This window comes from Tursiops truncatus, chromosome 4, assembly GCF_011762595.2.
Source record: "Tursiops truncatus isolate mTurTru1 chromosome 4, mTurTru1.mat.Y, whole genome shotgun sequence".
NCBI lineage: Eukaryota > Metazoa > Chordata > Mammalia > Artiodactyla > Delphinidae > Tursiops > Tursiops truncatus.
The window spans coordinates 68,588,332-68,615,155 of NC_047037.1; the positions used below are offsets into that span (position 1 = coordinate 68,588,332).

The 26,824-nt window shown below is 44.8% G+C and overlaps 1 protein-coding gene across 3 annotated transcripts in view; it reads right to left on the minus strand.

Annotated features, from left to right (window-relative positions):
* Positions 1 to 26,359, minus strand: part of MB21D2 (Mab-21 domain containing 2) — a 107,205-nt gene extending 80,846 nt beyond the window's left edge. Inside the window, exon 1 of one of the 3 annotated variants that reach the window (XM_004315775.4) lies at positions 25,640 to 26,359. In XM_004315775.4, coding sequence (XP_004315823.2) covers positions 25,640 to 25,850 — 211 coding nt within the window. In that variant the 5' untranslated portion in view covers positions 25,851 to 26,359. Of the gene's footprint in view, positions 1 to 25,256; positions 25,584 to 25,639 lie in introns of those variants that run through there. The other 2 variants (XM_073804031.1, XM_033855629.2) reach the window with 2 other exon arrangements.
* Between the last annotated feature and the right edge of the window lie 465 nt (positions 26,360 to 26,824).

The window sequence follows — 26,824 nt, forward strand, 5'->3', positions numbered from 1 at the left end:
CTGTACACCTAAACTCATTAAATAACAATGAAAAATTCCTGCCCTGATAGTTTTCTGCTTTTAAATCCATTAAGTAATGACTAAACCAAAGAAACGTGTCTAGAAGTCAAAGCTCAGAGGCCAAGGCAAGACTTGGGAATCATTAACAAGCTGTGAGGTTAAAAGAGCAAAATATCTTAGAAACTCTAGTAAATTCCATCTGATAAAAGAAACAAAAATCCATTTAAGCTTGCATGTTCCTAAACAACCATCAATCTCTCAAGAACCAAAAAAAAAAAAAAATTTCTACCTGTAAAAATCCTACCACAAAATCCAATTAGTTTGTCTAATGTTTTATGGTCATCAGGTAAACTTGAGGACAAAGTCTTTGGTCCTCAGAGACTATTCTATTATCTGTTAGACCAGGCATGCCCAGAGGGCAGGGATTATAATTTATAATCGAGGATTCCCTCCTTTAGCCAGTATGATATGTGATTAAGCCATTACCATATCATCTCACAGCTCCCTGAGAGCTTGCTAAGTGCTAGGCAAGCACTGAGCAGTTTATATGAATTATTTCACTTAAAATGCTTTGTCTTCACTCATTGTCTTTTGCAATCTAATTACAAGCTTCTAAATCCCTCGCCTCCTTGCAAATATTTTTCCTAAAAGGTTCATTCTTGCTTTTCTCAGCAGGGAATGATGCTGCACAAAAGGCACTAGCTCTCTGCCCTTTGAACTCCAGATCCAAGCGATCCAAAGCCTAGCGGAAAGACTCAGAATACGCCCCTCCCTCACCACTCACACAGGCAGAGCAGGGACCAGCCACAGGAAGGGTATGGAAGAAATCCACACCGTCCCTGCCTTCAACAAACAGACAAGTGGAAAGTCACCAGCAGAAAAATTACAATATTATTTATTCACTCCCCCCTCACACATGCACATCCTATAATTCTCTTGAGAGGAGGCAGAGGGAATCCTTCTGACGAGAGGATTAAGGAGGTCTCCATTAAGATGGTTTTCAGGCTCGGCCTTGAAATATGGGTACTTATAATACATGAAGGAGGAAAACAACCTGAGCTTCCTGCAAGATAATTTTCTAGGTATTGAAAAAGTCTGTTTTGTAAGATGCGTAAAGAAAATACCTTACCTATAAAGTTAACAGTTGGCAAACCATGCCTCTTCCTGACTGCAGAGGATCATAAATTCTGAAAGCCACGAAGCCAAGTGATTGTGCTATCTTGTAAAAACCTCTGAAACAAGTGAATTTCAGCAACAACGATATATGACATGAGAACATGGCGTGAAGTCATAACGGCCGCCCTCACATCTCCCATGGCAGGTGGTTATGTTATAGAATGTGCAGGCCTCTCAGAAATATCAGATCCAGGCAGAGCAATGGGGAGAGGAAGAACGGAGATTTTAACATATAATAATAAAAATTCAAAGACTGTCTTCAGTGGAGGAAAAATGATGGTGACATGCTCAAAGTTGTACTTTTAGAGGTCATTTTCTCATCATTTCTTAACGGCTTATCTCAAAGAAAAAGAACACCACTAAGGGGAAGATGAAACAAAAGATTTATTTAGACTACAAAACACACATCATCTTCTGACTCATAGAAAGTTCCACTGGAAGCTTCCTGCTCAAATTAATTGGCTGAGCCATTTTATTTCAAACAGGCGAGCAAGGTCCTGCCTTGATGGTCCTAAACTTACTGTCTTAGCTCCCTCCCCCAAAAAGGCAACTCAATCTTGGTCATAGTAAGTCCACGTCTCCTCCCCCACACCCCTTCACCCTGTCCTTTCCCACCACACTCCCACATCAGGAAGTATCAGCACCAGCTCCACCCCGCATGGCTGGTACCTTTGTCCTATCTCTCCTCAGGGCTTCCATTTCTTTTCCATAACAAAGAGGGTGGCCATTTTTCTTAGGTACCAACTACACATCAGGCGTTGGGCTAAGAATGTTTTATACTTAATTCAACCTCACAAACATCCAGTGAATTGCCATGAGGGTCAAGGAAGTTAAGACTCATGCTAACATTTAGATAGGAAAAGGCAAAGCAGAAATTTAGACCAAGGACTGTCCAACTCCAAAGTCCTTGCTCTTTGTTCTTTCCACATCTCTACACAGCTTTCATAAAAAGAAAGTGTTCAGCCTGATGACTGCTAAGGGCCCTTCCAGATCTGACATTTTATTTCCAATAGTCTTCATGTCCAGGTCCAGACTGCCATACGTCTGGACTCATCTTGCCCGTGCCTAATTATTTGCCTGCAGCATGCTCTGGATGGGAAAAGACATGGACCAGAGCATCAAGGGCAGCTCTGGCACAGGTATGAGTTTGCTCCTCTCTATCCAATGTCTCTCACGCAGCTGGGGCTCTGTGGTTCCTGTCACCTGCCTGCCAGCATACCTGCCAGCCCTCAGCTCCCTTCGTCCAAGAATTTAGATCATTCTCAAGCCTGCATGCAGGAGAAAGGTTTAAAAACCAACCTAAACTAAAAACCGCAAGCTGTCTAATATACGCAGACACTCTGCCTGATGCGTTAAGTGCATTAGCTCGGTCTCAAAAATGTGTGCATAAGGTCTCAAAAATCACCATATTTATTTATTCATTCACTTATTCAGCATATATACTGAACACTTTCTCTTTGCCAGGCACTGGCAAAGGGGGGGAGGGAGATAGCATTAGCCACATTTACATACATTTGTGGAAATGGCTCAGAGAGGTTAAGTGGCTTGTTGAGCCAGGGACAAAGTGGCAGTGAGCAAAGATTTCAAAGGCTATCTTGAGCTTGAAATGGTAATAAGGGGATAATGCTCTCCAAACGTCTCCAATAACTTATTGGTTTCATACCCAACAATATAGAAAGGGCTTTCACATATGTTATCTCATTTGACTCATCAATTCTACCATTTGTTGTAAAGAAAATAGTTTCCTCCTATTTCCAAAATGCTGGGCAGTATAATCAAGTACTTTTATTAAGAGCAGGTCTGAGTATATCACCTTTTAAAACTTTTGATGAGTCACAGACCTTCAAGGAGAGGGATAGAGCCCTTATTCCCTTACATAACAGATTAAGCCCTATATGCCCACCTGCGCAAAAAGTACCATAAGAACGAGTCACCTCACAAATAGCAAATGTTCTGTTACCAAACCAGGCCTATTTCTTAAGCCACCCACTTTAATTCAACTCAACATACACTTACTGAATTTCATCTCTATGCCAAAATTTACTTATTTTTTTCTCTTGCATAAAGTATCTACTCCTAGGGATCTCAGTCTAGTAGTTAGGAGGGGGATGGAGAAAGGAGATAGGGAGAAAGAAATGAAGATCATTTCCAGGGTAAAGAGAGTAGTCCGAGATGCTACTCCCTTTCTAGTGTGTGGATAAGCAGATCCCATATTGCCACAATTTTACATGAGAAACCAGAAATCTAGATTTGTTTTATTTATTTATTTTTTAGTTACACAAAAGATTGATTACATAATCTTTGACTCTGGTAATAGAAGGCAGGTCATTCAGGCAGTAGCAATAAATTTATCCACTTCGCTCTCTTTATTTTCCCTCTATGCTTGAATTTACACCTTTGAAGTCTGGATTCTCCTTATATTGTTTATTAATTTTTTTAACATCTTTATTAGAGTATAATTGCTTTACAATGGTGTGTTAGTTTCTGCTGTATAACAAAGTGAATCAGCTATACATATACATATATTTCCATATCTCCTCCCCTCTTGTGTCTCCCTCCCACCCTCCCTATCCCAACCCTCTAGGTGGTCACAAAGCACCGAGCTGATCTCCCTGTGCTGCATCCCACTAGCTACTAGATTTGTTTTAAATAGTCGCCTGAGATGCTGTCATCTAATTCAACGGTGTGTTTGTTTTCAATACAATCAGGGCCAAACACATTAGGTCTACAAGCAAAATTCAGGCTGCAGACAGCTGACATAAAACATCTGGATTAGAATAACAAATCTAATAGGAGAGTCAGAAAAGCACTGACTTTTCCTGTTTCCAAATCAGTAAGAGAAAAGCAAAAGAGGGATTTTGAAAATCAGGGCTTCCCTGGTGGCGCAGTGGTTGAGAATCCGCCTGCTAATGCAGGGGACACGGGTTCGAGCCCTGGTCTGGGAGGATCCCACATGCCGTGGAGCAACTAGGCCCGTGAGCCACAACTACTGAGCCTGCGCGTCTGGAGCCTGTGCTCTGCAACAAGAGAGGCAGCGATACTGAGAGGCCCCCGCTTGCCACAACTAGAGAAAGCCCTCGCACAGAAACGAAGACCCAACACAGCAAAAATAAATTAATTAATTAATAAACTCCTACCCCCAACATCTTCTAAAAAAAAAAAAAAGAAAATCAAATCGACTGTGACAGAGGGGCAAAGACAGGAGTTAACAAGAAATGTCAATGTTAATGTTTTTAGTAGTTGTAGTAATAGTATAGAAAAAGCTCGAACTGGTCTTCCACATGAGCTGTGTCACCTTTGGCAAGCTACTTAACCTCTCTGTGTCTCACCTTCCCCATCTATAAAATGTGCTAGCATAGACCAAGCTTCAATAAATGTCAACTATTGTTATTGTTACAGAGGTGACGGGTAGCCCTTCCCGAAGTAAAAATGCGCTACATGAGAAAAGAAAAGCTCCAAAAGCTGTGAACACAAGACAAAAGTTTTAACAAATTACTTTCCAATAGTTTAATCTGATTTTAGGCATATTATTTAACCCATCTACACCTTAATTGCTGGGTTGGTAGGAGGGGAAAAAACAAAACCACTTACCTCACAGGGTTTGGGGGTAAAAGCACTTTGTACACTATTCCCGTGTCAAACAAATATTACAATTATGAGCCCAAACATGAAATATAATATTTCTATTCCACAAAATACACACATAAGAAGCACATGAGAAAGTGGCAGCTCCTTGTTGCTCAGACAACCCCCACTGCTTATCACATGTACGATCCATCATGAGCTTCCAAAGTACCTACCTTCACACCCAACAGGCTCGCTGGTCCTCACACCCACCAGTGACTCGGAGTTCAGAGACTTTTGTCTCCATTTTACAGATGAAGATTTAGAAACTGAGCCTCTGAACTCCTACCCCGAAGTGCATCCCCATTGACCACACTGCTTGCCTGTAGTAGCACATTCTGAGGGAGAAAGCCTCAGAAAACTCTGTTGAATTCTTTTTCATTTTCAGTCATTGCTTATTAATACGGCCAGTCTGGGCAGACTCTGGGGCTAATGTTACAGCAATTGAAAAGCAGAAAGTAGCTCTATAATTACCCGAATGCTTCTAATAGAGCTACACAATGGGCACAGAATTATGTACAGAGGGGGGGAAATGATATTAGACACCTCTGAACCTTATTACTTAAAACCTTGCCAGATGAGCAGAAAGTATTTAAAGAAGATTAAGATGAATTTCCCATTTGGTGTCCTACTTCCTTTGCACAAAAAGCTTTGGCTGTCACCTCCAGGGTCAACTGCCTCCTTGGGGCCTTCCATAGCAACGACACGGGCTGCTCAGAAGAAAGCCCTGAGCTTTCGTACCACTGACAGCAGAAGGGGCCAAGTGACCAAACCCCGACAGGGGCTAAATTCCCCTGGAATCTATAAGTCACTCTTCTGAGAGCCACAGGAGGGGATCTGGGCTTCCCCATGTGTCCTGTGACATGACACCAGGACTGCCTCAGATGAGAACAGAAACTGCCCTCCAGACACTCCCTCGAAAAATAAATAACTGTCCCCAAACCAACCACTGCAGCAAATCTCCATGTCTATCCCAGGATTCAAAAGTAGAGCTATTTGATGCAAGTTTTGGCATCAGTTAAGAGAGAGATGATTCTACTTACGGAATCCTAGCATCACAGACTAGGGCAGCTCAATTTCTTCATTTGACAGTTGGGGAAAGTCAGGGCTGGAGAGAGGAAGTGCCTTGCTGAAGATGAAGACACACAGTAACAGAATGAGGTATCCAACGCCGGTCATATAAAACCATACTCCATTTTCTGCAATGCTTGGGAAACGTCCTTAACAATCCTTAGCCTTGTTGAGGCAGGCTTCGCTGACCATCTCTCAGAGCCCAGCCCAGGCCCTTCTCTCCCCAGCTGATTCTGGAGTACAGCATAGTGCCGCCCAGCTTTCTGACCAACCCTCTACCTGAAGACAAATACGTGACCTTTTTCATCCTGGAAGATCTCAACCTCTCATCACAACAGAGAGACAACAGGTAAATAGAACACCAAACCCAAGAACATTTAAAAGCTGCCAGAATCCTATAAACTTGTTGCCCATGGTCCATAACATACAGTCTAATTTTTTTCCTGAGAACATTGTCAGAGTTTCCCCTTCTATTCCTCAAACTGGAGATGAAGCTCCACCTCTCCGTTCTTTAAGAAGCCCTCTTGGGCTTCCCTGGTGGCGCAGTGGTTGAGAGTCCGCCTGCCGATGCAGGGGACATGGGTTCGTGACCTGGTCCGGGAAGATCCCACATGCTGCGGAGCGGCTGGGCCCGTGAGCCATGGCCGCTGAGTCTGCGCGTCCGGAGCCTGTACTCCGCAACGGGAGAGGCCACAACAGTGAGAGGCCCGCGTATCGCAAAAAAAAAAAAAAAAAAAAAAAAAAAAGAAGCCCTCTTCTCTCCACCCAGCACCCCACCCTTCCATCTCCCACCTGAGCAACAGGAGCAAGCATTCTGACCAGAGATGCCCCCATTTCATAAGGCAGCTATCCCTCAAGGGGAAGACCCCCTTAGGCTTCTTCTCATCCAATCACAATGCAAAAAGGTAAGACTAATAAGAAAGATAAGGATTGGTAAGAAATCTCTTCTTTGTCTGAAATCTCGGAGCACATTCCCAAGCCCTTCTCAGTCTCTTCAAGATTCTTCTTGGTATCCTTAAAAAACTAAAAATAGAGTTACCATGTGACCCAGCAATCCCCTTCCTGGGCATATATCCAGAAAAAATGAAAACCCTAATTTGAAAAGATACATGCACCCCAATGTTCATAGCAGCACTACTAACAATAGCCAGGACATGGAAGCAGCCTAAGTGTCCATCGACAGAAGAACAGATAAAGAAGGTGTGGTATATACATACAATGGAATATTACTCAGCCTTAAGAAAGAGTAAAATAATGCCTCTTGCAGCAACATGGATGGACCTAGAGATTATCATACTAAGTGAAGTAAGATTATCATACTAAGTGAAGTAAGTCAGACAACGAAAGGCAAGTATCATATCACTTATATGTAGAATCTAAAAAAAAAAAAAAATGATACAAATGAACTTATTTACAAAACAGACTCACAGACCTAGAAAACAAATTTATGGTTACCAAAGGAGAAAGTGCGTGGGGAGGAGTAAATTAGGAGTTTGGGATTAACAGATACACACTAATACATATAAAATAAACAACAAGGATCTACTGTATAGCACAGGGAACTAGATTCAATATCTTGTAATAACCTGTAATGGAAAAGAGTCTGAAAAAAAAATACGTATGTATGTATATGTATAACTGAATCACTTTTGCTATACACCTGAAACTAACACAACATCATAAATCAAGTGTACTTCAAGTAAAAAAAATGATTCTTCTCCGTATCCAACTCATGATCAATCCAATTTCATCAACCCTCTCCGCACAACCAGCTGGCCACAGGGATTTCCTACAGATGCAGGAAATGAAGAGAACTGGGGGGTGGGTGAGGGACTGGGGGACCTGCTAGGGAATCTCGCCATGGCCCTCACTTCTCAAGGGACGTGGAGGTGGGGATGCCTTTTCTTAATACCTTTACTTCCGGTCCAGTGCCCACCTTCTTCATTTCACCAGCAGGTGCGCAACCTCCAGCACCACCCTAAATTCTCAAAAGGATTAGTGTAACCTTAAACTCCACATGCAGACTTTTGAGTGAGAGTTCCACATTCTCCCACAGCTGAATACACACCCCAACCATCTCCAAGTCAGGTCTCCCCTAAACTATCTCCTTCTCTTCTAAGTGAAAATTATTCATATAAGCATCAGATTGAAAACCTCAGCTTTACTTCAATTACTTTAATCCAGCCAAGGGGTGTTTTGTTCCCCTTGCAAAGGCCCCTCGGGCTGGGTTCACAGGGTGGCCACAGTAAGCATCCTGCTGGTCAGTCCTACACTTTTGGAAATGTCTGGGAAACTGATAAAGGCAGAAGAAATTTCTTTGTTTCCTGGAAAACCTAGCTTTTTATTTACAAAACTTAAAAAAAAAAAAAAAATCAGTAGGAGCTCCACTCTACCTGCTCCGTAAAATGTTAAACCAAAAGGTTTGTGCAAAGAAGTCCACTAGACCTTTATTCAGGCAACTTTATGTTCTGCTTCCCTGTTCACAGGCTGACCTATTAATCCTATAGAAAGGAAGTAAAAAAGGATTTTCAGCCAAAAGTTGGAAGAGGGGGCAGTTTCGTGTACTGTGTTGCTCATTTAACATATTAAACATGCACTAATTTCATCCTTAAAACAACCCTATGAAGTTAGCATTCTATTCAAAATCCTTAAAAACTAAAACTGAGTATAAAATTAAAAGATGAAATACATTCTTTTATCTCTGCTTTATGAATGAAGAAAAGCATCAAAAAGGCTGGTTGGCTCAAGGTCACACAAGCTAGTCAAGGTCACACAGCTATGCAGTAACAGACCCAGGTCTGCCTGACTCCAAAGTCCCCATTTTTGTTTTCCAGGATCCACCCTGCTTCTTGTAATCTCAGAGGCTGACACTCCTATTTATTTCCTCTTTTGTGGTACTGATGCCTCCTCTCCCTTCCAGATCCAGAAGGACAAAAATAACCAGTATGGTTCCTCTGAAACAATGAAATTTGTTTGTTCCACAAATCTGGCTACAAGGATATTGCCACTAAAAACGAAATCCTCCATGTTAGCCTGGTATCCCGTTAGTATTTCATAGATGTGAGCAATGACAGAGCTGGCTAGTTACTGAGCATCTCCACAGGCAATCAGTGGGCTCCAATTCTTTGATATTTGGAATTCAACTCTGGGGTGTCTTGGATGTCACAAGCAGGAGCTTGCTTATGGCCAAGGGACCCCCAGCAGGAGCAGACGGCATGGGATGAAAGGATTAGAGCTGCCTCCAGACATGATGTGGATAAGAAAGGGTTGGGGAGAGAAATCAATAGCTCCCTTCTCATATTTCTCAAATGAACATCAAGGTGCAACAATAAATAGTAGATTCCTCTGTAACAGTAAGAGGAAAAAGAAAGACAAGGAAAGAGAAGATGAGGGAGTTCATAACAAACATGTTCCATTAGACTAAACAACTTTCCGTCCAGAGATCCAACAACTCGGTGAGCCTTAAGAGGTATTTACTACAAAATGACAAATGACAAAACTGAGGTTCAGAGAAGTTATGTAGCTTGTTCAAGGTCACCAAGCTAGTCAGTAACAGCGAGCAGACGAGGATTCAGGTTTCCTGACTCTGGGCCCAGGGCTCTTTCTGCTCACAAGCCTCTGTGGAGATGGAGTTGGCCTCACTCGCTCACGTCAGGTGAAGTCACTGGGTTTCTAGTCCCCATTCTACCATGAACTTGCTATATAGTGACAGAGATAGAGCGAGGACTGTGACAAACTGGAGAAAGTGTGGTGCCTCTAAAGGACACAGCTGCTATTGAGTACCAGGAGATTATGGCCACACAGGAAATAAATGGAGTCCTTCTCATTTTTCAAGCTGGAAATCTGGCTTTGTGAAAAATCTCCCAACTTTTAAATGTTTGCTCTAAATATTTAAAAACACCATGTTGGGCTTCCCTGGTGGCGCAGTGGTTGAGAGTCTGCCTGCCGATGCAGGGGACACGGGTTCGTGCCCCGGTCCGGGAAGATCCCACATGCCGCGGAGCGGTTGGGCCCGTGAGCCATGGCCGCGGAGCCTGCGCGTCCGGAGCCTGTGCTCCGCAACCGGAGAGGCCACAACAGGGAGAGGCCCACACCGCAAAAACAAAACAAAACAAAACAAAAAAACACCATGTTGGTCAAATCAAACACATATAGGGGAAACCAAATCCACAGGTAATCAGTTCTAAATCTGATGTAAATTTGCATAATAAAGGGAGAGCCAAGTGGCTAGTTCCTAACTAAGGGACCACAAGGGCATGGAGTTATTGGTGCTAGAAATCCATGTGCCCACCAAGCACTACCTCTCAAGCCTACATACTACTATTTTTCAAGTATATATAGACACTATTATGAAAAAATTCGAAGTAATTCACATGGTTAGCTAAATTCATAGTAGCTTTCTATAACTACTCATTTTTTCTTCAATAAACTGATAGTAAAAATATAACCACTACCATTTGAGTCCTCATCATTTTTTAATTGAAAAAAAAAAGACCCTCATGTTTAGAAAAGGTTGGAAATGACTGAACTAGATAATTTCTAAAGTGTACATTTTTATAATTCCATGGCTGTAAGCTGCAGAGAGGTGGGAGTCTGGGAAGAGAAGTCCCCTGAACACACCAAGGTATGTCCTTAAAACTCGGCACACAGTGACTAGCTCAATGCCTATTGTGAACTGTGTTTTACCTAACTGTTCAAGTTCAAGAACAAAAGCAAAGTAGCCAACCACACTAGTAATGTTTATTGAACAACTGTGTTTCAGGCAAGTAGAAAAAGACAAGCAAGAATAGGTCTGAGATAAGCTATCACTGAGCCTTCATGACAATGGGAAACGTCAGACATCAGCAAACTCATAACGGATCAGTGCAACTAAGACACCTATGAAGATAGAATGCAGGTTTAGGAGAAGGTGACCTGTCCTGGGCTAGCCTGAAAGGCCTCCTCGAGAAGTGACATTTGGATTGAGCTGAGGTCATCTAGGGAAGTAGAAGTTAAGGTGTTGGTTGCATGGGTGTGTGGGAGGAGGGACGGTGCATTCCAGCAAAGGGCCTCAGTGGTGGGGATATGGTATTTCCAAAGAACTGAAACGCCTGTGTGGCTGAAACCAAGAGAGTGAGGACATCTGAGGTTTGAGATGGGGCTTGAAAAGGCCTTAGGAAACAGAGCACTGAGTCCTTCTAATCCTGTTCAGAATGTTTAGGCTTTTACTTCAAGAGAGATTGCAGTGTCAGCACCTTACAGAGTGCCCATCTCAAAGCAGGTGTATAAGAAACATACAGTGAAACTGAATGGGGAAGCCAGAGATGTGAGCAGGAGCTGGGTCTCCAAAGACTGTAAAATACACTAAGGAGTTTAACTTTACTGTGAAGAATGATGGGTTGTCCCCGAGGGTTTAGGCCTATTTAAAAGGTGACTCAGCGTGGAGAATGGATTTAAGGGACTGGAAACAGAAAACCCAGGGAGATTATTGCAGTAACCCAGGAAACTGACAGTAGTGACCCTAACTAAGGTGGTGACAGTGGGAATGGAGAGAAGAACACAGAGCCTAAAGGATGAGGCAGAATGGACAGGCCTCAGTTCCTTTTCAGCTTCGGGGTAGGAGGACGAGAGAGGGCCTCAGGATGATTCCCGAGTTCCCGTCTTATGACTCTGGTGAAAGGTGGTGTGGCTGATCCAGGAGGAGCAGGCTTGAAGCACAGACAGGTTCACTTTGGACACTCAATTCGTGGCACCTTTGGGTCAACAACCAAGTGGACTTGTCCAAGAGGCAGTGAAGCCCAGGCTGGGGCACAGGCTCGGAAGGCAGCAAGAGAGATGGAAGATGACACTACGAGAGGATCAGAGAAAGCGTGAGGGGAGAAAAGACGGAAGGATCACCAAGGGCTGGACAAAGAAATACAGATCTGTCCCTTACACGGCGACTGAGGAAAAGGAGAAAACCAGCAAGAGTATGCTGGATGGAAGCCAAGGGAAGAGAGTTTAGGAGAGAATGGTTCCCAAGGGCAAGTTGGAGAAGGAAAGACACATCACAGCACCCTGTTCTGTTCTGGTTGGTATTTCCTTCAGGGCATTAATCATAACCTACAACTTTTTTTCACTGTCCATCTCCTTCTAAGACTTGTAACCAAATATGAAGGTTTGTTCCCCACTGTATTCCTACTGCTCACAGAGGGCTTGTTGCACAGAAATTCTCAAAGATCTCTGTTGAAGAAATACGGAGAATGCACGTGTGAGTGTTTAAGAAGGAATCAGTAATGAAGGAGAACCTGCACATAAAAGGGGCAGAAATAACCCCCAGCGAAGAAGCCTGGGCCTGCAGAGAGGATGTGACCCAGGAGACAGGAACAGAGGTAGGTTGGTCCTGAATGACACAAAGATACTCAGAAGGATCATTTCCCATCCATCCTCTTCCCCAAGAACCAGAGAGGATAAAATTCTCTCCCATGAGTTTCTACACTGTCCAGATGGGCTTGCCCATCCCGGATGCTCCGTTCCCCTGAGATTTTATTCCAGGAAAAAATGAGTAAGCAGGTTGGGGATGAGGCTTCTCTGAGGATTCCAGTTCCAATCCTCTGCATCACGAGCACCAGATTTTCAAGAAGTAATTTCATCCCAACGACTGATCTTGTAGCATGAAGCCAACGTGCTTTCAGTGCTGTAAGTCAAGTCAACGTACAAACATCTGCCCTTACAAAGCAGGGCGGCTAGATCCAATTTTTACCTAAAGAATTATTCCCTTTTCAAAAGTAGTCACTTACTGCACTAAAGAGTCAGATCCCTTAGTTCACTTAAAACCCAATTCGATTTATAAATTTTGATTTCACAGTAACTGTCTTAAGAGTACGTTTGGCATCTGCCTTTCACTGAAAAAAGATGAGCTCCCATTCCCCCCACAATGATAGACTACATTAACTATGTCCTAATTAAATGTTCTAAATCCGGAATGACATGGGGGGAAAGAGGGGGGTAGAGCCTGTACCTTCATAAGACTTGCCCTAATTTACTTAGCATCAAGGGCCCAGTTGACCTTTATAGAGCCTTAAATCAATCAATTAGCTGAGACACACCTTCTTACTTTCAAAATGAGGAGACGGCATGGATGAGATGGTATTTCACACAAAGGACTTTCAATAAACATAAACCACAAGCATCAAAAGAATGTTTGTCCTGAGGGCTGCCAAGAAAGGCCAAGTGATAGAATGAAAAGAGTCTGGACCAGGAGCCAGAAGAATCGTATTAGCAACTGGCTCACCGGACAATCAAACCAACCTCTTCTCCACTCTGCCCACTATTCCCTCACTTCCATCCTCTCCCTCAACGTTTAGCATCACCTCATGTTTTATGCCAGCAACGAGCACAGCGCCTGGCATGGTGATGGCGCTCATGTCATGGAAAGGTACATGGGGTTAAGAGCTCAACTGCCTAGATTTGAATCCAGCCTCTCACCAGCTTGAGCAAGTGACTTAACTGCTGTAGTTGCTTTACAGGTAAAGCAGGGGGATGGTAGCAGTATTGCTACCATCGCAGTATTGTTGTGAGGATTACATGGGTTAATGATTACAAAGCACTTGGAACAATGCCTGATAAACAGCAGGGAAGAGTTTCCCAATACAGTCATTATCATCACCACCACCAGCTTGACCTTGAGCAAGTTACTGTCCGCCGCCATGGGGTTAAATTTCCCCACCAGCGACATGATGGGGTGGATGAACTGGTCTCAGGAAGATCCCCACCAGCTTAACTCCTCTATAATTCTTCGAATCCTATTACAACTCTCTAAATCCTCCTAAGGCTCTGAGGTCTCAGCAGCAGCAGAGAGGGAAGGTCCATTGCCAGGAGTCTTACTAGCCCATGGAGCTTCAACTCCTCCCAAACATAGGCTGGACCCAGTCTACTCAGCCAGCCTCCTTCCTTACCGTAGATACAGACTGTTCAGAGACAAAAATATTCATTGTGATACTCAAAGCTGTGTAGACAGCAGAGAAGTGAGAAAAGGACACACGTCACGGGGTGGGCGGCAGGGGGAACCAGAGAGAAAGACAAGGAACAATCAGAAGACAAAAAGCAAACATGACACACCAGAAATAGTGTGCCCACCAGGTTATTTATTCAGCATTCTTCACCTAATAGCTTAAAAAAACTTCAAACTACAAGGCAGCTCTGTAGCAGGGAAATGTTCCCTATCTAGAAGCACAGCCCTCTCAAAGTGATTCCCCTTCACTTTAAACCCAGGCAGATGCTCCCCAGGGAGCAGATGCTACTGAGTGGACAGTCTTAGGTACAAACACCTTTCTCAGGAAGCAGTCACTTGCCAGACATTTAACTCACCTCCACTCTGCCCAAAAGTAAAATCAGTGTTCAGGATGATCAAGACCCCTTTCCCTTCTGGGCCTCAGTTTCCACTTCTGTAAAATGGAGGAGGGAGCAACTCAGGCCACCTAACTTCCAAGTTTCCTAACAGCATTAAAATTGTAGTATTCCAGGACTTCCCTGGTGGCACAGCGGTTAAGAATCTGCCTGCCAATGCAGGGGACACGGGTTCGATCCCTGGTCCAGGAAGACCCCACATGCCACGGAGCAACTAAGCCCTTGCGCCACAACTACTGAGCCCGCGCTCTAGAGCCCACGAGCCACAACTACTGAGCCCACGTGCCACAACTACAGAAGCCCACGCGCCTAGAGCCAGTGCTCCACAACAAGAGAAGCCACTGCAATGAGAAGCCCACACACCACAACGAAGAGTAGTCCCCACTCGCTGCATCTAGAGAAAGCCCACGTGCAGCAACAAAGACCCAACGCAGCCAAAAATAAATAAATTAAAACAATTTTTAAATTGTAGTATTCCATCAATGATTTCCACTTTGCAGGAGGAAAGGTTTTTTTTCTTAATGAGGTAAAAAAAGATCCACAGTTATTTGCTATTTTCTGCCTGAAGCTAGGTTTCCTGGGTTCAAATTGCCAGTCTACCACTAGCTTTGTGACTTCGGGCAAATTGCTTAATCTCTCTGTGCTTTGGATTGCTCATCAGTAAATAAGAATAATACCTTCCTCATAGGGTTGTCGCTAGGATTAATTTAGATAATGTACATAAAGTATAAAGCACTTAGAACTATTCTTGGAACATGGTAGACATTATTTGAATGTGGTTATTATTATTTTCAGTTACACAGATAGTTTTTCATTCAAAGGGAAAACTTATTTGGAAATGGCATGATAGAAGTAACACCAACACACACACACACACACACAGCAGGTAGACGGGAAACCTGGGTTCTAACCATGATTCTGCCCCCAAACTAGCTGTACAGTAGTGGATGAACTATGGCCCTTCTCTGGGGCCTCAGATTCCAAATCAGAGGTGATAAACTGGCAGCCACAGTTTGACCTACAAGGGAGGTGAGAGGTGATCTCCTTCACCAGTGCAGCCCCCTACTGCCCGGCATCCCTGACTCTGACATCAAGAACCAGCTGGCATTTACCACGCGGCACACTGCACACACTTTCCTTACCACCCAGTCCCTGGTGGGCCTTTGGCTCCCTGGTTCGGATCTAGAGGGACCGCCCCTTCTCACAACTGGGCTATGAGCCCCCGGGGCACCATATGCCAGCAGGATTCTGTTGTTCCAGATCAGAAACACAGCCTGTGTTAAAGCAGGCTGCGCACACCAAGGGCACAGTTGAGAACAAACTGTTGAGATTTCTTTATTAATCACAGCATCATCCGTACAAGCAGCTGCTATCAGGAACAGCTGCAGCTGCTAAAAGGGTGATCTTGAAGCAGCCTAGAAAAGTGCTTCCAAGTTGCATACCGACAACAGGCACGTGCAGATCTGCAGTCTATTGGCCTGGTTCTTCCTACCAATCCTCAGTGCCTCTCTCTGGACCAGAAATTCTCCTTCTTCCATACCCTGAGGTGGCGTGGGACAAGGGAAGTTTCTAGAATCAGCCTAATACAAAGAATTTGGGGTGAACTTCAAAGGATTTCAATTTGATTCCACCTCAACCATTCAGTGACCTTGAGTGAGTTACTTCTCTTGACCATGGGTTTCTTCCTATGTTAAAACAGAGACAATAATAATACCTACTCTATATGGTTGTTGTGAGAAGTCAAAACTAGATTATGCCTATGAAAGTATTTTGTACACTGTGGAAGTCCAGATGAAAAAATACAGGTTTATCATTTTCCCATGAAAACTGCAGTTTGACGCATAAACCATCTAATACAGAATTCACTGTTGTTAGCTTAGGGCTATCAGAGGTGAAATCAGAGAATTACATGGCTACAAAGGGCCTTTTGAGGATCTGTAACCCAACCTTTCTACACTGTCTCCCTCTCCTCCAGTCCCTGAATGCTATCAACAAGAGCCTAGCCAAAGGGTGGCCCCACTTGGAAAACCTCTACCTGCAGGAAACTCGCTATATTCCAAGGCAGGCAGCCCATTCCTTCCACTGTGGGCCTAATCCAAACATAGACCATTCCTCCTTGTAGAGAACAAATCAGACTTGCTATAATTTAAAGCAGCCTTGAAAGCTGCTTTCAAATGGACCCACCCCAGGGCCTTTGCACATGATGTTCTACCTACTTGAATACACTTCCATCAGTCTTCAGGTGGCCAGGTCCTTCTTATCTTTCCAGTTCAAATGTCTCTGCTTCAGAGAGGCCTTCTCTACCGCTCTTCACTCCATCCTACCCAATGACCTTCCATCATAAGGGTCTGTGCTTTTTTTTTTAAGCGCACATCCCTATTTACTCATGTGCTTAAATCTTGTTGAATTCCCCAGAGAACGTAAGTCTTAATGAGGTAGTGACCTTGCTTCTCTAATTCACCACTCTGTACTGTTATAATACAGTAACTTCACCATAGTAATTACACTAGTTCATGGTAGGCACTCCAACATATGTTGAATGAATTTTATGAATTAATGAATGAATACTCAATTCTATGCACACTGTAAATATTCAAATACTCATTACAAGAAACAAAAACCTCAACAAGCCTTACACCAACTCCCACTACTGACTTAACTCACAAGTATTAATCAAGTCTTCCTGTGTTGAGGGAAAAAAAATATAAAAAATAAACAAACTCAACAACAGCTCCCCGTGCCAGCTTTATTCATAGCAGCACTGTCCCTAGTAATCTGTCTCTTTATCTTGTGCAGAGGGAATTCATGAAAAGGCACTTAAGTGGACGAAAAACAGATAGCTGTTTCCTGGAGACAGGGCCTCACATAATGGCATAATTATGAACTGTCCTTAAAGAGATCGCTCAGCTGGCAAGTAGTCACCCAAGTCCATTGTGAATGCTGTCACAGGCCCTCAGATACGCGAGGCTAACAAACAGACATGGAGAATGCGTGCCTACAGGGTATGTACTGAGCCATGCCGCCCTCAGCCAGCCTTACCCACTGTGTACCCTTGGCCCAGTAGAGAGTAGAAAAGCCAGAGAGGTATGAAAGCTGCTACCCTTGCCTGGTCTGGGAACACAGACTCACCCCAGCAACCATGAAAGATATCTGGGTAGAAAAGCCATAAGCTCTTTGCAGGCTATATGCTGGAGCAGAAGACACCGGAGATCTGGGTTGAGTCCTGTTCTACAACCTACTCTATAACCTCCAACTAAGTCGTATCACCTCCCAGAGTCTCAGTATTCCCCTCTGTAAATGGGGGTTACTAGGTCCTTTCTCAAAGGCTGGTCCAAAGAATAATACCACACCGTATCAGATGCTAATATGTATTGAATCTATAAAGCACTGCACAAAGATAAAGTATTGATGGCAAATTAGCTTATAATCATAAATAATTGCTGCAATTAGGATGCCAGAATAGGCATCCAAACACCTGGAGGTTGACTGGTAAGCACAAGGAACACCTTCATGAGAAAGATGACTTATGCTTTCTATGCATCCTTTAAAGCCCCAAGTGTGGGAGTGCAGGAGGTTCACAAGTACCCCGGATGCCCAGGGAAGAAAAGTCAGGGTCTTCAAGAAAGGGGGATTTCCCACAAGTCACGGTTTGCCACTCTTGGTCAACAAGCTACAGCAATTAATTGGGACATTTCTTAAACTGCCCTATGATAAGTCTTAAGGATGTTATTATTGGAATCTAGGAAAGAACTCCCCTACCACATGAGGAGATCAGATCAAGATTTTCTTGACTCCAGAGACGATGACGGAATATGGCTTAATGAGGGGAGCAACCATAAAGAGACAATGTCAGAAAGCGCTCATGCCTTAAATAGAGCCTGAAATCAGAAGCTGTGCACAGAAAGCCTCTTTTAAAATGCATGAAGTCACGTAACACTCTGTTGGCACCTACTGTTTACGTAAGCCCACTGGGCGCTGCAAAGGTAAATGAGAGCAGGGATCATTTAGCCTACAGCGTGGGGAACATGTGGTAAGGGCTATGAAAGGGGACCAGGTGTTAGGAGAACACAGAGGGAAGGGAAATTTTTCTCCTTGGAGAGATATAGGAAAGCTTCATGAGTCAAGTGGCATTTGAGCTGGGAGAAGAAAACAAAGCAGAGATGAGATGTCAGAATGCTGAGACTCTTAACTGCTTCTGTGACACAGATGTCTTGACAGGCTGGAAAAGCCTGGTGACCCCTGCAAAAAAAACAAGTATATTTAAATGAATGATAAAATTACACAGGACTTCAAAGAAAATTGGTATTAAAACACAAAATGCAGTTAAAAAACAAATTTGTGATAGAGTACCATATGTGATTTTTTATTAATGCATTCAATAAAATCTAGCAGCAAGTCTAACATCTACCATAATTTCAAAGCAGCAGTGAATGGCTTTTTGAGATGTCTGTAATATCTGTAATGTGAAGTGAAAATATCTGTGATTTCTATTGGCAACAAAAGCAAAAAACAGAGGTACTGCTAATACTACTGTGGTTTTTTACCTACTTTTATAATGAAAGGAAATGCAATATTGCAGTTAGCGGTCAATAAAAATAAAGAGGTAATTTTTCCCCAATCAAGTTCATAGATTCCAAGTTTTTGTTTCCAGGGACCCAGGTTAAGAAATCCTGATAGAGAAAACAGCCCAAGCAAAAGAAGAAAGTGAGAAATTCGGGTAATGTTATGAGACCATGTAGAACATGCAAAGACACAAATAGGAGATGGCCAAACCCTCAGAAGTCACCAAGAAGAAGGTTCTTCATTCCCCAATTATTAAACCACAGAATGTGCTCTAAGTTCCAGAACAGTATCTTCTTTTAAAATAAAAGATGAATGAAAGAAGCAAGGAAACATCTTAACACAGGTTATACCTCCTTTCCAAAAGTGCAGTAGATGACAGCACATTGATAAATTTACTAAAAAAAACCCCACATATCCAATAGGATTATGTATGTAAAACTGCAAGCATGTAAGTATGAGTGGGTGTAAGCGTGGGTTTTTTTTGGTTTTTTTTTTTGCGGTACGCGGGCCTCTCACTGTTGTGGCCTCTCCCGTTGCGGACCACAGGCTCCGGACGCACAGGCTCAGCGGCCATGGCTCACGGGCCCAGCCGCTCCGCAGCATGTGGGATCTTCCGGGACCGGGGCACGAACCCGTGTCCCCTGCATCGGCAGGCGGACTCTCAACCACTGCGCCACCAGGGAAGCCCGTAGGCGTGTTTTATAAACATAGATGTCCAGAAAAAATGTACATCAAGTATTAACAGTAATTAGAATTTGGAGGTGATTTTACTTTCTTCTTTGTATTTTCTACAATTGGAAAGTGGGCAAAAAAAAGGCCCAGAAAAGGTTAGGTGACTTAGGGTAACACACATTCCACACAGTACAAAACAGAGCTTTACTAGAACTCAGAAATGTCCTTCTTTTCTACCTTCATCTTCAGAACTGAATGCATCTGAACACAGGAGGTAGATATAATTATTTGCCCCAACTTACATATTCAGACTCTGAGACTCAAGAGTCTGTTAAGTGACTTGCCCAAAATCACAGAGCAAGTTAACTGGAGGAGTTGGGGCTAGAATCCAGTTCTCCTGCCCCTCTAGAAGGCAGAATAGTATCACTGTTGAAAGCAAGGGTTTTCCATCAGCCTGACCTTGGTTAAGTCCCAGCTATACCACTTACTTGCTAGTAAACTTGGACAAATTCCTGAATTTTTCTAATCCTAGAGTTCTCCATTCTTTACTTCAAAGGGTTATGGTGTCCTTGGGAAAAGATCCAATGATGTGAAACCCTATTACAACCTCTGACACAGAGGAAACATTCTAATAATCATCTCAATCACTATGCCTCCCTGTCTCTGTCCCAGGGGGAAGGACTCCAGCTTTACCAGAAGCCAGCGGACATATCTGCTCATTAGACGCAGCAGCCCAGTTCTAGTCTCAAAAGTCAACTGGGATCAGCTCATTGTGTGCACAAGCAGCTCTACTGGACAGGGAACGAACAACATCACGCCTAACACGGGACACAATGTCAGCGTGCTGAGCAGCCAGTTTGGGGATCTCTAGGGATTCGGATTCAATAGGTCTAAAACAGGACCAGAGGTTCCAAATTGTTAAAAAGCTCCAGGAGAATCTAAAAAGCTAACATTCAAGGACAAATTCCTAGTTTGACATGAGAGACTCCACTGTTTCTGTGAATACAAAAGGGACCCAGTCTAATCACAAGCAATGCATTATCCAATGGGTGGCCCAACAAGGCATCATAGCAAGACCAGGGATCATCAATGGTTCCACGGCTCTTCTGTCATGAAGGGCAGCAAATGCCCAGAACCACGGAGGGAGAATTGAAACCAACTCAAACCAGAAGCAAAAAGAAATGTTCACAGGGACTTCCCTGCCCCAGATGCATAATGTTTTCAGAGCTGGAACAGACTTCAAAGATGATGTCCGTTATACAGATACCACAGCACATTAGTGACCAGAACACTAAGGAACGTACCAAGACTTGGAGGCCCACAAAGCAAAGATTCACAATAAATTCCCTCAGTAAAGATTGCTGGATGAATTCATTAAGGAAAACTGACATTCAAACACTCGAAAGACAGGGCTTCAAAATGGCCTAGTCTGTAGATATAGAAAGTACCTAAAAAATATGGTAGTTTCCGACAGCACTCAGAAACACCACAACCATGGGCCTGAAAGGAGACAAGAGTCAGCAAACTATTCTCTTGAAGTTGATGGGCAAAGCAGAAGAGGGAGGGGTCTCCACAGGCTCATATGAATTAAAGTTTTTGCTCATTATTTTATCCTTAGGACCCTGCATACTGCTTGGCAAACAGTATAACATTCAGTAAATATTTGTTGAACGCATGAAAGTAAGAAAGACAGACCAAAAGAGACCATCTCTGCTCGTGCAGGCTAAGCAGGGTACTGAGTATAGCATTCCCCACGGGGTGGGGCCTTTTTGGTTGTCTGGCCCAAGAGTGATAGGATCTGATTGCCCACACAGTGGAAGGAACATGAGCTTTCGAGTCAGGAATACTTGGGTTCAAACTCAAACTCCGTATGATCTTGGCATAAGTACTTGACCTCTTTGAGCCTCAGTGTTTCATCTTTCAAGGGGGATTAACACCACCTACTGCACCTCTAAAACAGGCATGATGGTATGTATCCTTAAAAAGTTTCTGGAAGAAAATTACATGAATATATTTATGCAAAGTAGCTAGCACAAGGGCCAGCATACAGTATGAACTTAACAAATGGCAATGTGGATTGGAATTAATCATGCCCTCTCCAGCCAGAGCCTATATTCTCCTAGGTCACCTCTAATCATTCTCTATAGTCTTTCTGATAGGAAGCTGCAGAAATAGTTCCAGTGTAAGTTCACTAGATTTTCTAACAATGCCCATTTCTTTAAATAAATAATAAAATCATATATACATTCCTTGTCAGTTTACAAAATAACTTCATATTCACACACATAATTCTGAAACAGTGCATTACTATTATTCCATGTTTAATAGATGAAAATACTATTATCTGTGTTTAATGGATGAAAAACCTAAGACCACCTAGCCAGCAAGAGGCAGACTGAGACAGGAACTATAGATTTTAACATTTTATTCTAATGACCATCAGTGTCTTAACCTGAAATTCAAACGAATGATCTTTCTACGGAATAAAATACTCCAACTCAGACTGCTCCAGAACTCGTGTCAAATGCTGATTGGACTTTACCCTAATATAGCTGAAAGCAGAAACAAATTCTGAAACGAGAGACAATTTTTTTTTTAAACAAAGCCCCTCCTCTGGATTTAATACCTCAGTTCTTGATAGAAGAAGACTTAGAATCGGGCCAAGAGAGTTTTAGCAACATCTCTTCCATTTATTAGCCATGGGACCCTGGATGATTCTTAACCCTAGTAAATTTCAATATCTTCATCTGCGTAATGGGAAAGCAATACCACTCCTAAGGTTGTGTGCAGTTCCTGGCACAGAGAAGGCAGTCAGTAAGTGACAACTACTCTAATGACCACACCATGGTACCAACCATTTGGACTGAAGGGGAAGTGACTTCTTATTTCTTCCTGGCTCTTCTAGCTTCTTCATAACCCCTGTTCTGCATCTGTTCAATGGGGACACAACCAGTCTTCATGCGACCTCACCAGGGAATGAAGATAACAAAAGAGCTGGCAGAGACATTATGCAAATACCAAATATTATTAAAATATTAATGAACTCTGGCAATTTCCCTGAATTCTGATAAATGGTGTTTATTATGCACTGCCAGCCTCTCCCACAATCTGGGCTCTCACATATTAACTAGATAATAACAGCAATCATTCTCCTGAAAGACCAAGGTGTAGAGAAATAAATAGTGAGTCTAGAGGACTCCCGCAAATACCTGCCTCCAAAGGAATCAGAATCTCCGGACAAGCAGAGAAGGCCAGGACAGACCATGGACAGCTGGGTGACTAGCAGCAGGCTCAGATCAACTCCACAGACTAGGCAGACCCCTGTTTTGATAGGACAGTGGAGTTTCCCGGTGCTGACGGGTCACCGTTTATGACAACAGCCTACCACAACTTCGCCCTTCTGCGTAGTAAAGTTGCCTCCTCCGATCTCGATAAAACAAAAAGGATCTGGGAAGCCGGTGGGCGGGGGCTTTAGTCCAGGCTAACAATCTCATACAGAAAGTGGCTGCCCCTGCCAGCTGCCTAAAAACAGAGGTAGCGTTATCCACAGCTCCATTAAAGAGGTTTGCACCAAACTCCTCTGCCATTTCGTTCTGTGTGAGGGGATAATGTTTTCAGGCTGTCGACAATCCTCAGGTGCCGCTCAGACAGAAGCGGAACAAAGCCAGGAGGACTCACACCCACCCCCCAGAAGCTCCCAGAAATAAGGGCCTGGTGCCACCCCTGTTAACACCTTAACAAGCTGAGGGTCATTAAGACACATCATTCGCATATTCATGAAAGACTGTGGACTGCGGCAAGTGAAACAAAGTGCACAAAAAGAGATTTTGTTGTTTCAAGCCAAGCGAAAATCCCCTTTAGGAAAAGTAAATCCACACAGGGACCCTTGCTGTCGCCAAACCTTCACTTGTCTAGAGCAGCCAGCACCTCATTAAAGGAAAGCAAGCAACTCACAAATGAATGCAGCACCACACACAGGCAAGCTCATTTTGCCATCTGCCTGCTAGTGTCCAGAGGGGCAAGAGGCTTAAACAACATTCTCCTGAATTTTCTCTCCCGCAGGTGGAAATATCAAATTCCCAGGGGGCAAGAAAGACTTCTCTCGCAAGATCAACTGGGTAAAAATGAATAAAAGGGAATTTCGTTTACCTGTCAACACCATGCCACTCATGACATTAAACACAAAAAATATTAAGCACCCGCAGTAATTCACCCTTCGTAAAGGCTTTGAGAAATCAGCGTTATCAGCCATGGGGTTAGCACAGGATTTCCTCATGAGCTGGGCACTTAAACTTACCCCTCCCCACAGCCTCCCATTTTCTTTTCCATGACTATCCTGACTGATGGTGACCGAGCACCTTTTCCTAGTGAACGACCTAGGACAGGAGACATTGGAATTGAGGCCGGCGCTATAACAACACAATGGCAGGCTCCCATTATATACGTCAAAGAGAAAGGACATGATTAAGCAACTTAAATAACTTGCCCTGAGCCTTCTCTGTGTATCCCCACCCTTCTGACAATCACTGTGCTGGTTTTCAGATCTGAAAGCTTTGTAAGCTTCCCACTGCAAGGTTAGGGAGTTATTTAAACACGCACGCGCGCGCGCGCGCGCACACACACACACACCACATTTAATTCAATATTAGTTGAAAGGTCGAATTTCTCAATGGAGAGCTTTTCAACCCCATACACAACCTTGGATACACTTGGGGAGTGTGGAGCAAAAAGTAAAATCCAGCCCCAAGTTTTAACATGCTTCATCGAACTTCCCAAAGCGTTACTACCCACCGCCGGCACACGTACAATTTGTATGACCCCCAACCTGGGCTGTGGGGAGGAAGCAAACCGAGAGAAAATACCCGATGATAGAACCAGCAAGGACAGCAGACAGCCGGCTGAAATCCAAGTAGACGGCAGGAGGAAGGCAAAAGCTCAGTCTTCCTCTGTGGTCCAAGACCTATTTCAATTAAATTTCCCACTACCTGGAAAATTGCCTACGAATGTATTTGTCGAGCGCACAGAGACACGCGGTGGGGCAGCGCTACACTGGAGTCCCAGTTCTGCGGAGAGTTCACCGCCAGGCCACGTACTGCATTCAGGCAGAGTTGCACTGGTGGAGCCGCAAGCTACGCTAGAGGCTCCCAGCAGCGGACACTCACAGCACTAATCCGAACGACAGGACACTTGGGGAGGGGTTCGGTCTCCCCGGCCTGACTCAATTATTTTTCTTTACACAACATTTAGTTGTGTAAGGAACTGTAGGTGCCAGGCTGGGGGGGTGGGAGGGGCGGCATTATTCTAAACCCGGACGTCGCCGGGGTTCGAAACCCAGGACACCTCTCTCGGCCGGTGCATAGACAGCACACAAAGAGGAAGGGGCTGGCGCTCCTCGGGGTCAGAGATCTGAGCGTGGTCGTTTTCGAGCTGGGAATTAGGAATTCCGAGCTCAGCAAAAAGCCCGGAGAAGCACCGGAAATGCTTCCGACCGCTTCAAGGGGAAATCTACTTGCAAATCAAAGTTGCAGGAACTCCCTGCGCCCAGCCTACTTGAGCGGGTTACCAGGGAACACCCAACAAGTTTGGCCACCGGGGGCCCGGCTTGACAGCGCCGCGCCGCAAGCGAGACTAGAGAGCAACTTGTCGCTCCGGCGCCGAGCCAGAGCCCCAGGCTGTCTCCGCGCCCCGAGCTCTGGAGAGGACCCGAGACTCGGCGTTGGGAAGGAGCAGGTCCTTGTCTTTGGAGACAAATCCCTTAATTGAAAGGCGCAGCCGGTTCTCACCTGGACCGCGCGGCTTCCAGGGGCTTCCCCCAAACAGTGAGACGTTTCACCACCAACACTTCACCTGCCTTCCAGGCCCCCGTCGGTGAGAAATTAACAAAAGAGCCAGCGAACTGGGGTGGAAAAGGGACCCGGCACAAAGTATAGTAGGGAGGGGAGGGAAGGCAGCTCAGGTTGCCGCGGAGAAAGAAGGGAAGAGGCGGAGCAGAGATGGGTTATACCCCAGGCACCCGGCGGCTCCGGGAAGAAAATCAAGAAGGAAAGAGCGCGCGAGAAGGGGGAATGGGTTCTTTACCCCGCTTCCCATCTCACACACACACACACACAAACACACACACACACACACACACACACACACATCCCTCCCTCTTTTTCCTCCTTACCCAGCATGGAAAAGATGAAATCCTTGGCTGTGTGAATCTCCAGTGCTCTCTGGTCGTCATATTCCCGCTGGTCGTGCTTCGTGAATTCTTGGATGAGTTTGTTCAATTCCTCCACCCGAGCTCCCGACCTGAAATCCAGCTCCGGGAACGCAGGCTTGTTGTTACAGCCCAGGGAGGCTGCCTTGCTGGCGGTGGGAGCCGCCATCTTCATACAAAACGCGCCGAGTAGCAGCTCCGCGGCGGCGGCGGCAGCACCCACCCCCGCCCCCCCACCCAGCCCCCCTGGGTCTCCTCCCCTCGCCGGCTCCCTGGCTGTGACCCCGGCCCGTGGGCGGGCTGGCGGGCGGGCGTCTAGGCGGGCGGTTCCGGCTCGGTGCGCTCCGGGCGTCCGGGCTTCAGAAGGATCTGGACTGCAGCGAGAGTGCGTGTGTGGCCCCGACACCCTTCCCTGCGGCCCCACGCCCGCCCAGATGCTGCAGGTCTCTGCCCTCCCCTGGACCTAGCTGGCAACTGCGGTAGCGGTTGTAGAGCCAACCCGAGCCTCCCCCGGGCGAGGAAAGTGAAGTGGAAACAATGTGAAATTCACCAGCTCTGAAATCAACAAGCTGCCGGCTCCGGTGTTACGGAGCCAGCACCAGCGTCCCCCATTTAAAGGGACAGCGCACCCAGTGGAAAGAAAAATAAATAAATGGCAGAGGTCTGCGCGCCTATGCCACTTGCCAATCTGTACTCGGGCAGACGAGAGAGGTGTAGACCTATTCTTTCTCTACCTCCACCCCTTTTGGGGGCAGGGCTTGCCAAGCGCGTTCATGAAGGGAGCCTTCCTCTGTCTGATTTTAAGGGCGGTGTCCTGGGCGAGGGCATCCCTATGGGAGTGTTTCCATCTCTAGAACTCCAAAGACTTTAGGTGGTGAAGGAACCTGCCTTAAGGAATATAAACCAATCTTCTGCCATTTCTGCACAGATTGCCAAATATGATATGATTAAGCGTATCAAAAAAAAAAGAGACAGTGCCCACCTCGTCCCGTATAGACACGCCCATTAGCCACTAAAGTATCCCAACCTTTGCCCGAGGTAATTAATTTTTCCTGGATAACAGCCTATTAAACTTAACATACAATGACTTAATGCGGTTCAGCCCCCTCCAATATAAAGATAGGAAAACTCAAGGGTAGGTGTGGGGGA